This window comes from Myripristis murdjan, chromosome 7 (assembly GCF_902150065.1).
Source record: "Myripristis murdjan chromosome 7, fMyrMur1.1, whole genome shotgun sequence".
Taxonomy (NCBI): Eukaryota; Metazoa; Chordata; class Actinopteri; order Holocentriformes; family Holocentridae; genus Myripristis; species Myripristis murdjan.
In genome coordinates, this window is record NC_043986.1 from 6,541,756 (window position 1) to 6,557,476 (window position 15,721).

General features: G+C 41.0%; 1 protein-coding gene across 2 annotated transcripts; it reads left to right on the forward strand.

Annotated features, from left to right (window-relative positions):
* The first annotated feature begins 616 nt into the window (after positions 1–616).
* On the forward strand, positions 617–13,726 carry LOC115361646 (mannose-specific lectin-like). Of its 2 annotated transcripts, none has more exons than XM_030055180.1 (3): positions 617–686; positions 1,043–1,136; positions 13,483–13,726. In XM_030055180.1, exons 2-3 carry the CDS (start codon positions 1,047–1,049, stop codon positions 13,723–13,725), a joined length of 333 nt encoding a protein of 110 aa, XP_029911040.1. In that variant the 5' UTR covers positions 617–686; positions 1,043–1,046; the 3' UTR covers position 13,726. The 2 variants fall into 2 exon arrangements, with proteins under 2 accessions (XP_029911040.1, XP_029911039.1); XM_030055179.1 differs by lacking the exon at positions 1,043–1,136 and adding an exon at positions 12,997–13,090 and having other exon boundaries at positions 637–686.
* The last annotated feature ends 1,995 nt before the right edge of the window (positions 13,727–15,721 follow it).

The window sequence follows — 15,721 nt, forward strand, 5'->3', positions numbered from 1 at the left end:
AAAATCATCATCAAAAACAACAAAACAACATATTTACACTCCAAATGTTCCTGCTGTGCTGTTGTGCTTGATAAGAAGCATCAGTTTATGATCAGTTAGGCATAATGTACCTCCCCAATATCACTGATACTGGGGAGGTGAGGTGCCTGCGCAGAGCCAAAAGGATCCTAAAAGACAACACCCACCCCAGCCACAGCCTGTTCACCCTGCTGCCGTCAGGCAAAAGATACAGAAGTGGCCGTTCGCTGCCGTACCACCAGACTACAGAGCAGCTTCTTCCCTCAGGCTGTGAGACTACTAAATGCACCATCTGAACTCCTCCAGGCTTAATAATTCTATTTTCTACACAATCAATCAATTAATCAATCAAGAGGGAACCACACTTTAATTTCATTATTCAACCTGTTGTATAATGACAAATAAACTTCCTTGTATCCTTGTATCCTTGTATAATCTTGGGGAACAATAGCAGGACAATAGAAAGTGTACACAATGAGGAACTACAAGGAAGTAGATACTGCAAATAAATTCCCCAGCAATTGAGTTCATACCTGGCAAGGTCATCCCCTCCCACCCTATCCTTTTGACAGGAGACTATAAAAAGCACCTGTCCAACCTGTGCAGCACAACCTCAGCAGCTCCTTCAGCATCTGTTTCTCAGCCTGAAGAAGCAACTTCTCCAACCGGTGAGTCGCATGCCTGACAAAATTATTGCTAAACTGAGGAGATTAATTAACAAATGAATTTATGGTGACATCAGTCCTATCAGGATAAAGTGGAAAATTACCAAGATTTACCAAGTCAAGGCACATTTCAACAAACAGTGGAAATCCAAGGAAAAGGTTTTGTTCTACTCGCTGTTGCATTTGTAGAAAAATCGCTGCAAAACTGACACTGGAGGCCTCTGCATTTTTCATCTTGAAATCATTAGTCTCTCACTTACACTGGTTTGCCATCACTTTGAAATATTCTGAGCTTTTAAAAGCATTGAAAACAGCAACAAAAGTTATCAGTAAACATCATGGCCTCATTTTCTCCCCAGAATCATGAGCAAGAACTCCATCAGCACCAATGAGGAGCTTTTTAAGGGCGATTACCTCCTCAGCAACAACGGCAACTATAAAGCAGTCTTCCAGGTGAGGAAAAGACACCAAAAATCATACTGCACCAACCAGCAATACCTTCTGACTCCCAAAGGCTCTAAACATACAGTCACAAGAGCTGCCATGATCAAATTAGAGAAGGAATTTGTGGTAATCCTGATGATGCAGCATGAACCTTCAAAAGTGGATCAGTGAAACCACTTCAGACCTGTACAATTAGTAAATATGAAAATGTTGTGATGCAGCTCAGAGCAGCAATAAAGAATACCAGCAGTGTGTTGTTTACTTTGAATAAGTCTACTTTGCTCGTTATGTGTTTAAAGTTTGAGTGGAGATTGTCATTTCTCCTTTTTTGGATTTTTTTTTTTTTTACTTCATTGCAACTTTGTGAACCTGCAGTAATTTCCAAGTCTGTTAACGAGCTCCTCATTCACCACCACAGGTTGATGGCACCTTTGCCATCTACAAATGGGTTAAGCAGTGGGCAACAAGTAACAGCGGAGGAAATCGAGTTGTCATGCAGGATGACGGCAACCTGGCTATCTACGCTGACGCTAATAAAGTGGTGTGGGACAATAAAATCCACCAGCCTCAGGATCAAATGATGCGGCTGACCTTGACTGATGAAGGTCAGCTGATTGTGACCAGAAGTGGTGTCGAGATTTGGTCATCCTAAGGTTGGGCCTGAGGTCATGAGATGGACAAGCAACAATGTTTTGTGCTCCTGTCTTTAAAGCACACTTTTGTAACACTCATCATGTGTGTGTTCTAATAAACTTGATGACTTACTAATGTATTTTTATTTGTTGGTCCTGCTGTCAAACAAGTCAAACACAGCTTTGGACATGGATGGTACTATTTTTGACTTGAGCCTAAAAACTTCAGCAGAAGAAACAAACCAGAACCTTGATCCTGATTCTAGTTTATATTGAGAGAGAAAGAAATGAGACTGAGAAATGCCATGTTCACTGCACTGAACCTTTAAGAACACACGAGGGCGCTGCAGGTCACTGACAATATGACATTTAACACAAACTCCATGTATAGACAGATTTCAAAGGATGAGCCAGTGAGACAGGACGGTACAGGCAGTAGTCATCTTCATTTACTGTCACTGCATACACTTTTATACAAAGGGGAGCAAAAAAAAAAAAAAAACTGAGACAAACAAAAAAACAGCAAAAATCTCTCACCCAAGTTACTTATTATACAGACAGAAAAATAAGCTCTTCAAATCAAACAAATAGCTGCATTATTTAAATACATTTGACTTGATTACAAGCTTGGTACACCCAGTTCCACTGTTACTTAGGTTGGCACGTAGAGACACACACAGCAACACATTAAAAAATAAAATAAAATAATGACAGGTCTATACTGAAGAATCTATACAAGGTCCTGCTTTTGGGTTCATCTCTCTCTCTGAAGTTACAATCAATCAAATCTCATAATCAGATGTCTATAAAGGAAACTAAACTAAGATTACAAACACTCCAGGCCCTGAATCAGCTCCTACATCAGAGGTGAAAATGACTGTTTTACCTTAATCACATGTTTCAGGTTTCTCTGTACGTTGCTGTAACTTGTAAGACAAAGAAAGCCGTCTCAGGCAGAAAACTGAAAGTTAAATGTTTGGGAGGCCGTTGGTGTTGAACGCCTGCCTGTGGAAAGAGAATGAGAAACACTCGCCCCTCTCTCAGCATCCCTCGATTATGGAGCCACAGGAACATCACTTAAGGGAAAACTCTGATGTTTGGGGTAAAATCCTCTTTTCCTGACTTCCCCAGACTGAGACACGATGTTGGACACCATTTTCACCTCTGCGTCCACTGGTTCATTTCCTATGTGAGGGTGGCATTTCATGTGAGCTTAGCATAAAGACTTGAGGTCTATAGGAGTCGTTAGCCTGGCTCCGTCAAAGTGGAAAAATAAACTTTACAGCAGCTCTGAAGCTGTCTGATTCACACAGCATATCGTGTGGATTTGAAAAACACATCTTGGGTTTTAAAAGAGTAGTGAATGTCAGCCGTGTGTGGATCACTGCCATGGACGGAAAGATGAATGTGTTCAGTGGTTCCACCGTTCAGAAACACTTCTCCAGAAACAACTCCTCCAGAAACAACTCTTTTTTTAAATTTTTATTTTAATTACAACACGTGTATTTCATAAACACATGATCCACTTTGTAAATAAGACAGCTTCAGAGTTGCTGTAAGGTTTATTTTTTCACTTTGACAGAGCTAAGTTTAAAAACACATGAAATGCTACCCACAGGAAATGAACCTGAAACGCTCCCAAACATCTCGTCTCAGTCTGGGTACGTCAGAAAAAGGCAATATTGCCCAAAAGGCTGGAGTATTCCTTTAAACCACTGCTCCACAACCTTTTAGATCACATTTTGTTATATTGAACGTTTACATACACAACAGTTAATCATCTTTAACATTATTCTAAAGGTTATATGATACAACAGAGGCAGGGCAACACAAACCTTCAAGTTTCTGTCGAGTCCACCAACTACTGAGGGTGATTTTTCCCTAATTTCAAAATGGCGCTCACACATTATTGGATTGGATTCAGTGAAATGAGGCGTCTGCGTTCAAATCACTTGACCACCCACTGGCCACACAGCAACGTGCAGATTTCTTTTGCTTGAGAAGATTTTTTTAGGAGTTTCCTTACAGTCTGACAGACACCGTTCCTCAACATCAGAGCTACAAAAAGTTGGTTTGGAGGGAAAGTGATGAGCTGAATGGAGCTGCACAGCGACAGCAAACTCCCTTTGAATTTCCACCAGACCGACGGAGAGACGAATCTCGTCTCGGCGACTAAAAACAGACAGGAGTGTAGATGGACAGACCAAACCAATCCTACATCAAACAATGAATCAACATAAAAAAAACAACATAGCGACCCAGATCTACATATTTGTTTAAAGAAAGAAAAAAATTAAAGCTAGCAGTGTTGAGCTTTCTCAGCTCTGGCTAAGTGGACAGAACAGCACTGTGGCATGGAGAGAGGGCAGCCGCTGGCTTCTTATATGAACTATAGGGAGACAACGGGTATCACTTCACAGTGGCCTTATTTCAGTGGATTAATCCATAGATTTATCAATATATCAGTGTTGTAACGCCACAGCGTGTAAATCTCTCTATCACATGACGCACACACACACTGGAGTGAATCTGCAGAGTGTAGCAGCTGCACAGGAAGTGCAAAGTTAAAACACTGGAATAAAACCAAGTGAGCTGTTACCCTGTTATATTGATTTTGTTTTCCAGAAAGCTAGATCCTACCCAGAAACAACCTCCGGCAGCCCAGCTGGCCACTGGAAAACACTGCAACCTATGGCGATTAATTCCTGAGATTTTTTTTTTTTTTTTTAATTTGTTGTCAAGAAATATTATTGATTTAGAGATGAAAAACTGCTGAGAGCAACCAGATTACTGCGAGGGCTTTTGCTTTATTCTACCAGCTCTCACCCTCTCTCTTTCTCTGTCTCTCTCTCTCTCTCTCACTTTCTCACAGATAGATAGATAGATAGATAGATAGATAGATAGATAGACAGATAGATAGATAGATATATAGATAGATAGATAGATAGATAGATAGATAGATAGATAGATAGATAGATAGATGTCAAAAACACAGAGGTAGGTGTTGTGAGAACTTAGAATGAGAATGATGAGAATGAGAATGACAATGAGAAATGAGATATCCCTCTAAAGGGATATCTCAAGGCTTACAGTGCAGCAACAAAAAATGGCACAGACATGGGGTCAACATTTTTGGAAAGCTCTTGACCTCTACTATCATGTCCGATGGCAAACCAATAGGGGGCGCCACTGACTAGTGTCAAAACATGGAAAAAACATGATTTCACTGTCTTAAGAAAAAAATAAATAAAATCTGACCAAACAGGCGTTCTTTCCACACCCAAAAACTATAATAAAGACTGAAAAATTAGTGATCACAACATCACATAATAGACATAACATATTAGAACTACAAAATCTATGGCGCAGGACACCTCTGTGTGTTGCAACTCTGCACGAATTGTAGTTCTGGTACCCCTCTTCCGGGTTAGGATAAACATTGTGAATTTAGGTTTAAAAACCATACATACTGTAGTTTTTCAACAGCAAAAGCATAACCTTAACATGTAGCCTATGTTTATACCACGAGTAAAGATGTGTTATGTGAAAAAAAAAATATATATATAGACTATATAAATCGTTAGTGCTATTTTGACGTGTTTCCGTGGTTTTTCCACCCGCTCTGTTTCGCTGACTGAAAGGGTTGTGTTCAATGGCGTAAAATATCAGCATATTATCAACTTTCATGCACTTTATTACACTTTATTGACTTTATTGATGAAAGTCAAATCAGCTACGTCGCTGATAAACACTAGGATTATGGGTAATGTAGTGCTTCTCCGTGATATGACATCGCAAATAAAACGTGTTTTCTTAAAATAAAGTTGATATTATACGGGACTTGTGGACTCGGCTGAAGCACATGCCATCGTTACACATCCTCATAGCTCGTGGTAAGTCTGCCTTGGATGGTTACAACGTTATGGCTAATAATCAGACCTTTTTCCGGAATATCGATTAAATTTGCACTTCCGGGATCTATGAACTAACACCCACAGCGTGACGTCACGGAATATCGCCGACTTCCAGTGAACATCGTTTGTGTGGTGATCACACGGAATTAAAACCATAGAAATCGATTAAAACAGGTTACATGCGAGGAGCACGCAATGCGTTATTAGGAGGTCATGCTCATTTCACGGATTTCTGTGAGAGCAGGTTAACCCCACGCCTCCCTCCCCAGATTTCCACGGCGAGCGGAAGCTACATCAGCGACAGTGGTAGCAGCGTCCATAGCAACAGCCATAGCAACGATAGAAACCTGAAAGAATCTTCGTAATAACTAATAAAGTAAACATTATATACACTAACTGAACGAAGATTTTGGAAATAAAATGCACATTTCCTGCTAGAAATGTAATCAAAACGCATTTGAATGCATAAGCTCTCTTAAAATATTGCATTTTCCACTGAGAATAAAAGGAATGTCCGCCATTTTTCTTAAGGCTCTCGCTTCGGGGCTCGCGCAGGCGCGCTGATCGCTCGTGCTGCTGGAAATTCGTAGGAAAATGCACGGAAATTTGTGCATTATTTTTCGTACGATATCATGCGAACCGTTTCATGAGAATACGTTGACCCAGGTGATTTTGCGGGATTCTGCATGCTCCCAGCTGGTCCATGTCCCTTGCTTGGACATGCCAACCATCCTGCTGCGTCTTTCTTCCTCCACCTTCGTTCGAATCTCGTCCGGAACCAGTTGCTGAGTTTCCTTTCTCCAGGCCAGGTTGTAACGCGGTTTGGGAAAGCAACCAAGACCTGCTCACCCTATTGCCACAGAGCCCACCAGCGTCTTGTGCCTCAGTCGCGGCTCAACTCTGGTGACAGCCTCTTGTGCCTGTCACTTCCTCCCATCTTCACGAGGATTCCTGCTGATGCAACTTTGATGTCTGCGGAGTCCCTGTACATCGACACCTCTCTAAAGTGGGTAACTTTAAACTTGTCAATGGCTGTGAGCCAGGTAGCCAGGTCACTCTTGGATTGTTGTATGGCTGCCGAGTCCTTCAGGGAGCTGTCAAAGGCCTTGCCCAGGCTCTTGACAGGTTTTTTGGGTCACTGATGGAATTTTGCTCCCTCCCAGGGCAAAGCGGAACTGGTCGGTCACTTTACCCTTCTTCAGGACCAAAGACCTGGACTTAGCGGGCTTAAAACTCATCCTTGCCCAAGAGATGAGCTGTTCAAGCCCCTGAAGAAGCCACCTGCACCCTGGAACAGATGTTGTCATCGCTGTTAAGTCGTCCATAAAGGCTCTTATGGGGGGCTGCCTAGTCCCAGATTTTGACTTGGGCCCTCTGCATTCCACCTCGGCAGCCTTAACAATCATGTTCATGGCCAGTGGGAAGAGTGGTACTGAGATCATGCAGCCAGTTATTATGCCCTTCTCAAGGCGATGCCAGGCAGATGTTACTTGGCCTGAGGAGACTCACGTGCTGAAATCATTGTAATAGTCCATGATGAGGTTGCAGATCTTGTCAGGAACATGGTGTCTTGCCAGTGAGGTTTCGACAAGCTATTGAATATAATCCTTGTAATTATAGTCATGTATGTATACTGTAATTCCTAAAAGGTTGATGCTATATTTTTGTTCAACCCGTTAAATTAAAGCTGAAAGTCTGCACTTCAATCACATATTGATTACTCCATTTCAAATCCACTGTTGGTGGTGTGCGAGGACAAAATTATGAATATTGTGTCACTGTCCAATTACTTATGGACCTGACTGTAAATGTACACAACAAGAAACTACAAGGAGGTAGATACTGCAACTAAATTCCCCAGTGATTACATTCCCAAGTAAAGCGATTCCATTGAATTCCCCCTTCCCCCTCCTTTTTGCAGGAGACAACAAACAGATCAGTCCTATCAGGGAAATGTGGAAAATTACCAAGACTTACCAAGTCAAGGCACATTTCAACAAACCAAGGAAAAGGTTTTGCTCTACTCACTGTTGCATTTGAAAAATAATAATAAAAAAAGAGTTGTTATCAGTGAACATCATGGCCTCATTTTCTTCTTTCTTCTTTCTAGATATTGAATATAATCCTTGTAATTATTGTTATGTATGTTATGTATAGTTTGTCCAATTACTTTTGAGCCTCTGGAAATGGGATGGCAATGTATAAAACTGTCTGTAATTCCTAAAAGGGTGATGCCATATTTTTGTTCAACCCCTTAAATTAAAGCTGAAAGTCTGCACTTATATCACTGCCCTCCACTCAGCCCTCACACATCTGGACTCAAAAAACTCACATGTCAGAATGCTGTTCATTGATTTCAGTTCATCATTCAAAACAATCATCCCCCAACAGCTTGTTCCCAAACTGGACTGGCTGGGGCTGAACACCTCGCTGTGCAACTGGCTGCTAGACTTCCTGACCAGGAGACCACAGGCAGGCATTGACAATAAAGCTGACTTTGACTTTGACTGATATTGATTACTCCATTTCAAATCCACTGTTGGTGGTGTGCAAGGACAAAATCATGAATATTGTATCACTGTCCAAATACTTATGGACCTGACTGTAAATGTACACAACGAGAAACTACAAGGAGGTAGATAGTGCAACTAAATTCCCCAGTGACTAAATTCCAAGTAAAGCGATTCCATTGAAACCCAGCCGCCCCACCCCCACCCTTTCACCCCTCCACCCCATCCTCCCACCCCCTCCTTTTGACAGGAGACTAAAAACACTATCTGTCATCTACAAATGGGCTCCCAAGTGGGCAACAAATACCAACGGCTCCGGAGAAAATCGAGTCGTCATGCAGGGGACGGCAACCTGGTGATCTACACCAGCTCTGATACACCAGTGTGAGACACTCACACCCAAGACGGTCAGGATCCAAGGATGCAGCTGACCTTGACTGATGAAGGTCAGCTGGTTGTGAGCAGAAATGGTCGCAACATTTGGACGTCGACCTAAGGTTCGGCCTGAGGTCATGAGATGTACAAGCAACAATGTTTTGTGCTGCTGTCTTTAATACACAATTTTATAACGCTCATCATGTGTGTGTTCTATTAAACTTGATGATTTACTAATAGTCTGGTGCCTATGCAAAAAATCGTGCACTTTACAATACGAGCATGAAATCTGGCACACTGTTAGATCATGCCCTAAGGATCATTTTTGCCTATACGGCCATCGCTGATTTGTGTCAACCATTTTTCAAAATGGCTGCTACCTGCTGTGATTTTACCTGTAACTCGGGTTCTACACCACCTAGGATCTTGATCCTGGTGGCTAATCCTACATTTTCAAGGATGAGGAATGCAGCGGTACTATTTACAACACGGTAGCAACTACCTAACTACATATTTCTGGCATTCAGTTTATTAAATAGTAGTAAAAAACATCAAAATATCTATTTCGGTAGAGTATACTGTACATGTTTTCTAAGATGTTGACAGATACGGCATGAAATGTGTGGGTTATGGCAATGGCCAAAGTGGAACTATACAGCAGTACATGTCTATGGATATTCTCATTTATCCAGGTCATCGTTCTCTTTGGGCAAATTGAATCATAGGCAACTGGACTAGGAAGACGTTTCACCTCTTATCCAAGGGGCTTCATCAGTTCATGTGCATCGGTCTTTCTAGTCCGCACTAGTCTGACAGCAGTACAGAGACAGGATACCATTTAGCCTAAAGGCATATTTAATACAGCCAAAGAGGAAAGAAAGTGTGAGAACACAAAGCTGCGTATGATGACACAGTCCACCACAGTGACAAAGGGCAGTGCGCTGAAGCTGCCTTGGCACAAATGCATCTTCCACAACATCCCTTTTTGCAACCACAGTGGAGGAGGTTGCGACATGCCAGGCTTGCTTCTGGTAGTGTGGTCCAGTCAACTTCCCATCCACCTGTCAGAATCAGAATCAACTTTGTTGTCACATGACACATTTTACAGGTGTAAAAAAGTGGGTTAAATTATTCATTCATTCATTCATTCACCTGCCTGTGTCCTGAGTTCAAGGACTGCAACCATGGCCTGTCCCCAGCAGTGACCAGCTTGGTAGGCTGCCCTCTTTGTGGGCATTCAGGTGTCGGGCTGCCATCACTGCCAGTACCAGCACATGTGTGTCAGCTGTGCATATAGGGAGGCTGTCATACACTTCTTCACAGCATCTTCCAGGTGTAGTATGATGCGTGTTTCAGCCTCCTCGTGTGTGCATGGTGCAAGACCTGATGTATCTTGGGGCTGAGTACAGATGACTTCAGCATGATGAGTGCTGATTACACGCAGAAGAGAGGGAAGGGAATTTGTCAACGTGTTGAGCCATCCAGTGCCATTCCTAGAAATTGGACGGAGTATCTACATATTGATGAGAACAAAGTTGAGCTGTTCTCTCTCCTGGCAACTTGTGTTACATCCCTTGCCACTGAGAAACAGGTAATCAGCACAGGGAGAGGCGATGGTTGCAGTCCCTGAACTCCCCTCCCCAGGTGACTCGGGGTGGAAGAGGAAGGACACAGGCATGAATGAATGAATAATTTAACCCACTTTTTTACACCTGTAAAATGTGTCATGTGACAACAAAGTTGATTCTGATTCTGACAGGTGGATGGGAAGTTGACTGGACCACACTACCAGAAGCAAGCCTGGCATGTTGCGACCTCCTCCACTGCGGTTGCAAAAAGGGATGTTGTGGAAGATGCAAATGTGGCAAGGCAGCTTCAGTGCACTGCCCTTTGTCACTGTGGTGGACTGTGTCATCATACGCAACTTTGTGTTGCCAAGGAAACTCTTTGGCTTTATTAAATATGCTTTTAGGCTAAATGGTATCCTGTCTCTGTACTGCTGTATAGTTCTACTTTGGCCATTGCCATAACCCACACATTTCATGGCGTATCTGTCAACATCTTAGAAAACATGTACAGTAAATTCTACTGTTGTTTTTGTCAGGATGTCAGGAGTCAGGATGTGCTTGAATCTTTCTAATAACCATTTTAATGCATTCATTTGGCCAAACTTGTTTGGAAAACTGTGTTCATTTGTCCCTGTAGCATGTATGGTTCAAAAGTTATGCTATTTTCTATTTTTTTCCATTTTCGGCTTTGGTACCAGGGTTTTGTAAGAAAGGGTTAAAAATGTAGCCCATGGGACATAACTTCAGCCTGGTACCTGGCAGATTCTTAAAATACACCCTTCAACAATTAAGAAAAAACAGGTCCCGATAAAAAAACCCACCCTATGCGCGTGGACCCCCCTTTTCCAACTAGACTATCTAGTCTCATGCCAGATTAACTCAGCTGCAAACACAAGCCAATAAACTTGCAACTTTCACCAAAATGTAGCCCCAATACTGAAGAAACTTTTGTACATTTAAACTTATTGCAAATTATGAAATCCATCACTGTTTTGTTTTTTTTTTTTCAAAAACTGTAAAACTTATTAAACCTATCTGTTCCCACATTTTTTGCTCAAATGTCAGCAAACTTGCTACAGAGCATCTTCAGACTCTCCTACATAAACGTTGTTTCTCAGATTTTTGATTTCTCCAAAATTGAGCCTACAGTGCATCAAAATGTTTGACTGTAAACAGTACTGTAAACATACACTTGCAAATTCTTGTTAAATAAATCTTCAATGTTCATGAAAAAAAAAAAAAATTACAAAATTTTCGAGTCATGGTAGATGATGTGTGGCAAATTTCAGAATTTTATCTCAAAAACTCAATTTTTGACAGCATTTTGAATTTTGCTCTCATGTGAACAATTGGAGTCAATGCAAGAATGGCATTTCAGTTTTTCATCAGTTTTTCACTTATGGAGCAAATCAATCATTGTTAAAAACAAATTACCAACATCTCCATGCTGTCTAGATGCAATATGTGTATTTTCAGATTTTTGTCTTGATGACTGATTTTTATTTATTTATTTATTTATTTATTTATTTATTTATTTATTACAGTGGTTTGAAATCTGCCTGAAATAGAGCATTGTCCTTCATGCCAGAAAGAGTTCAAGCCTAAACTGATGCAAAACGCACATTAGAATGCCGCCTTTCCTTTCATCTTCCTATTCTCCATTTGTTACTCAGAATTACCTAAAATTGCCCGGCCCCGACCATTGCAGCGCAGCAGTTATAATTATTTATTGATTTTAGTATTTCAGTTTTAACATCGTTGGTTTAATTTCTGTTGTCAGTTAGTTTGGCGCTATACTAAATAGGATTGTTTTTTGTTATCATTTTTTTTTTTTTTTTTTTTTTTGCCATGTGTCAGGGTTTTTAATTATTTATTAAAAACTTGTGTAACTTCCACTCTGTCGTTTTAATGACAATTTGCTCTTTTAAATTTGTGTTTGAACCTGTGTCGGCCTATGTATTTTAACGAGAGGACCCTTACCTCTTTTAAACCAAAGGGTGGCGTTGTCGGATTTTAAGGTATTTTAAACATTGCACAGTGCCGGGTAAAGTGCACGTTATTTTTTTCCAATGTTATGCATTCCTGTGGTTGCCTCTGGTCTCTATTGTAACATTGCATTTTATCCATAGCTTTGAAGTTTGTTTTGTTGACAACTCCTCTATGATTAACCTCTAAAATAAAATTTAAAAAAATAAAATAAAATAAAATAAAAATACATTCTACATCCTAAAGTGTGAGCACAGTTCGATGCATGACCAAATCATCAAAATTATCATCAAAAAGGACAAAAAAAAAAAAAAAAAAACATATTTACACTACAAATGTTCCTGCTGTGGTGTTTTGCTGGAAAACAGGCATCAGTTTATGATCAGTTAAGCATAACTTTGGGAAACAACAGCAGGAAAATATAAAGTGTACAAAAGGAGGAATTACAAAAAAGTAGATAATACAAATAAACTCCACAGCGATCAAATTCCTGATTAAAACGATTCCACTGAGTTCCCGCCCCCACACCCCCACACTCCTGAGGAAGTGTGGGGGTGTGGCAGACAGGAGACTATAAACAGTATCTGTCCAACCTGTGCAGCACAACCTCAGCAGCTCCTTCAACATCTGTTTCTCAGCCGGAAGAGGGAACTTCTCCAACCGGTGAGTCGCATGCCTGACAAAATTATTGCTAAACTGAGGAAATTAATTAATAAATGAATTTATGGTGACATCAGTCCTATCAGGGAAAAGTGGAAAATTACCAAGACTTACCAAGTCAAGACACTGGGTTGCCATTAATTTGCAATATTCTGAGCTTTTAAAAGAATTGAAAAAAGCAACAAAAGTTATCACTGAACATCATGGCCTCATTTTCTCCCCAGAATCATGAGCAAGAACTCCATCAGCACCAACCAGGAGCTTCATCAGGGCGATTACCTCCTCAGCAACAACGGCAACTATAAAGCAATCTTCCAGGTGAGGATAAGAAACCAAAAATCATACCGCACCAACCAGCAATACCTTCTGACTCCCAAAGGCTCTGAACACACAGTCACAAGAGCTGCCATGATCAAATTAGAGAAGGAATTTGTGGGGATCCTGATGATGCAGCATGAACCTTCAAAAGTGGATCAGTGAAACCACTTCAGACCTGTACAATTAGTAAACATGAAAATGTTGTGACGCAGCTCAGAGCAGCAATGAAGACTACCACCAGTGTGATCTTTACTGAATAAGTGTGCTTTGCTTGTTTTGTATTTAAAGTTTTAGTAGAGATTGTCATTATGATTTCGCATTTCTCATTGCAACTCTGTGAACCTGCAGTAATTTTAAAGTCTGTTAACGAGCTCCTCATTCACCAACCACAGGACGACAGCAACTTTGTCATCTACCAATGGGCTCACAAGTGGGACACAAATACCAGTGGCTCCGGAGGATATCGAGTCATCATGCAGGAGGACGGCAACCTTGTGATCTACACCAGCTCTGATAAACCAGTGTGGGGCAGTGACACCCACGGCGATCAGAATCCAAGGATGCGGCTGGCCTTGACTGATGAAGGTCAGCTGGTTGTGACCAGAAACGGTCAAATCATTTGGACGTCATCCTAAGGTTGGGCCTGAGCTCATGAGATGTACAAGCAACAATGTTTTGTGCTCCTGTCTTTAAAACACACTTTTGGAACGCTCATCATGTGTGCTGTATTAAACTTGATGACTTACTAATTCATTTTTATTTGTTGGTCCTGTTGTCAAACAAGTCAAACACAGCTTTGGACATGGATACGATTTTGGACTTGAGCCTAAAAACTTAAGCAGAAGAAACAAACCAGAACCTTGATCCTGATTGCAGTTTATATTTTGATCAACCCACCTGATAACTTGTCCAGTGCTCTTACTTCAGAAATCAAACTAAAATACAGCCTGCACCTTCTTTGAACAATAAAGAAAAGGTCATCAAAGATTTTTTGGCTAGCTTTGCATCGGCAGGTCGTTTGCTACGCAGCACCATGAGACTGAGAAATGCCATTTTCACTGCACTGAACCTTTAAGAACACACGAGGGCGCTGCAGGTCACTGACAATATGACATTTAACCCAAAATGCATGTATAGACAGATTTCAAAGGATGAGCCGGTGAGACAGGACGGTACAGGCAGTAGTCATGTTCATTTACTGTCACTGCATACACTTTTATACAAAGGGCAGCAACAAAACAAAACAAAACAAAACAAAACAAAACAAAAAACTGAGACAACCAGTAAAAAACAGCAAAAATCTCTTTAATCCGTGTATCATTCGTTCTTTCTATTTTCAATTGCCAATCAAAAATTTCAGAAAAAATTGTCATGTCCTCTTCTTTCAGAGTCACACGCTTTGGTCCTCGAAACAACACGTACTAATAACTATCCATGGTGGCCGTGATCAAGGTGGCCGGACTGAATGCACCTGGCTGCTGTGATCTGCTGCTACCGCTCATTACCAAACTTCTGGGTCACGTAAACCGGACCAATGAAATAATAAAATCAAATTCAGTCCTGATTCCCGTTTTTCCATTTCGTATTTTTGATCCGAGCCTAAACTTGAACTATGAAAAACCAGGCATATTTTGGATTTTGGTGTTAGATTAAAAAAACAAATAACAAAATAACCAGTCACTTTTTCATTTTTTAAATTTTTGATTGGCAATTGAAAATAGAAAGAACGAATGATACACGGATTCTCTTTCACCCAAGTTACTTATTATACAGACAGAAAAATAAGCTCTTCAAATCAAACAAATAGCTGCATTATTTAAATACATCAGACTTCATAACGAACTTGGTACACCCAGTACTTAGGGAAGAGGGAAAGAAAAACAGGAGGACAAGAAAACCACACAGGCACTGGGCCCCTGTTTGACACATAACACACAGTTAGCCATGCACATGTCATGGGCAAGTGGTAATAAACATGTTAACAGCATTTAGAAGTTAAGGGAAGTGTAAGCTTGACCAACAGTCCCAACTAGAGGTGCACCAGATCACAAATCTCTCTCTTAAACAAAGAATTTGGTCTTAGCAAATAGAAATCAAACTCGTTTATTTGCATACAGAGCAGGAAAGTGCTCTGTAGTGGAGACACTTTCTAACAGCAGGTGTGAACAGACGGACTCGGAGCTGTCCGCTTGTGATGGGATCACCAAAGATGCATCTTCATGGCAGGTGGAAACAGGGCCTCTGACTTCTTTCCTGAAGCAGCCAGGTGATTGTGTCTCAGTGAAGCGTCAGCAGCAGGGTTGTGATGCGCGTGCTCGCCACTGAATGAGCAGCTTGTGTTGGCAAGTCTCATGAGTGTCAGAGCGTCAGAGCGTTGCGCTGCCTCTGATAAGGCTCTCTGCTCTCAAACCTTTCCTGAGCAGCCACACAGGAAACTCTGGTCTCTATTGTAACATTGCACTATATTCACTGCTTTTAAGTTTGTTTTGTTGAGAACTCCTATATGATCAACCTCAAAAATAAAAAATAATAAAATAAATGAAATAAAAACACATTCTACAACCTAAAGTGTGAGCACAGTTCTGATGCATGACCAAATCATCAAAATCATCATCAAAAACGAAAAAATAA

Bases quoted from the DNA above. Each gene is read 5' to 3' on its own strand.
- LOC115361646 (XM_030055180.1), top strand. From the start codon at position 1,047: ATGAGCAAGAACTCCATCAGCACCAATGAGGAGCTTTTTAAGGGCGAT. The intron at 1,137-13,482 runs GTGAGGAAAAGA...CACCAACCACAG, and splicing joins ACTATAAAGCAGTCTTCCAG to GACGACAGCAACTTTGTCAT.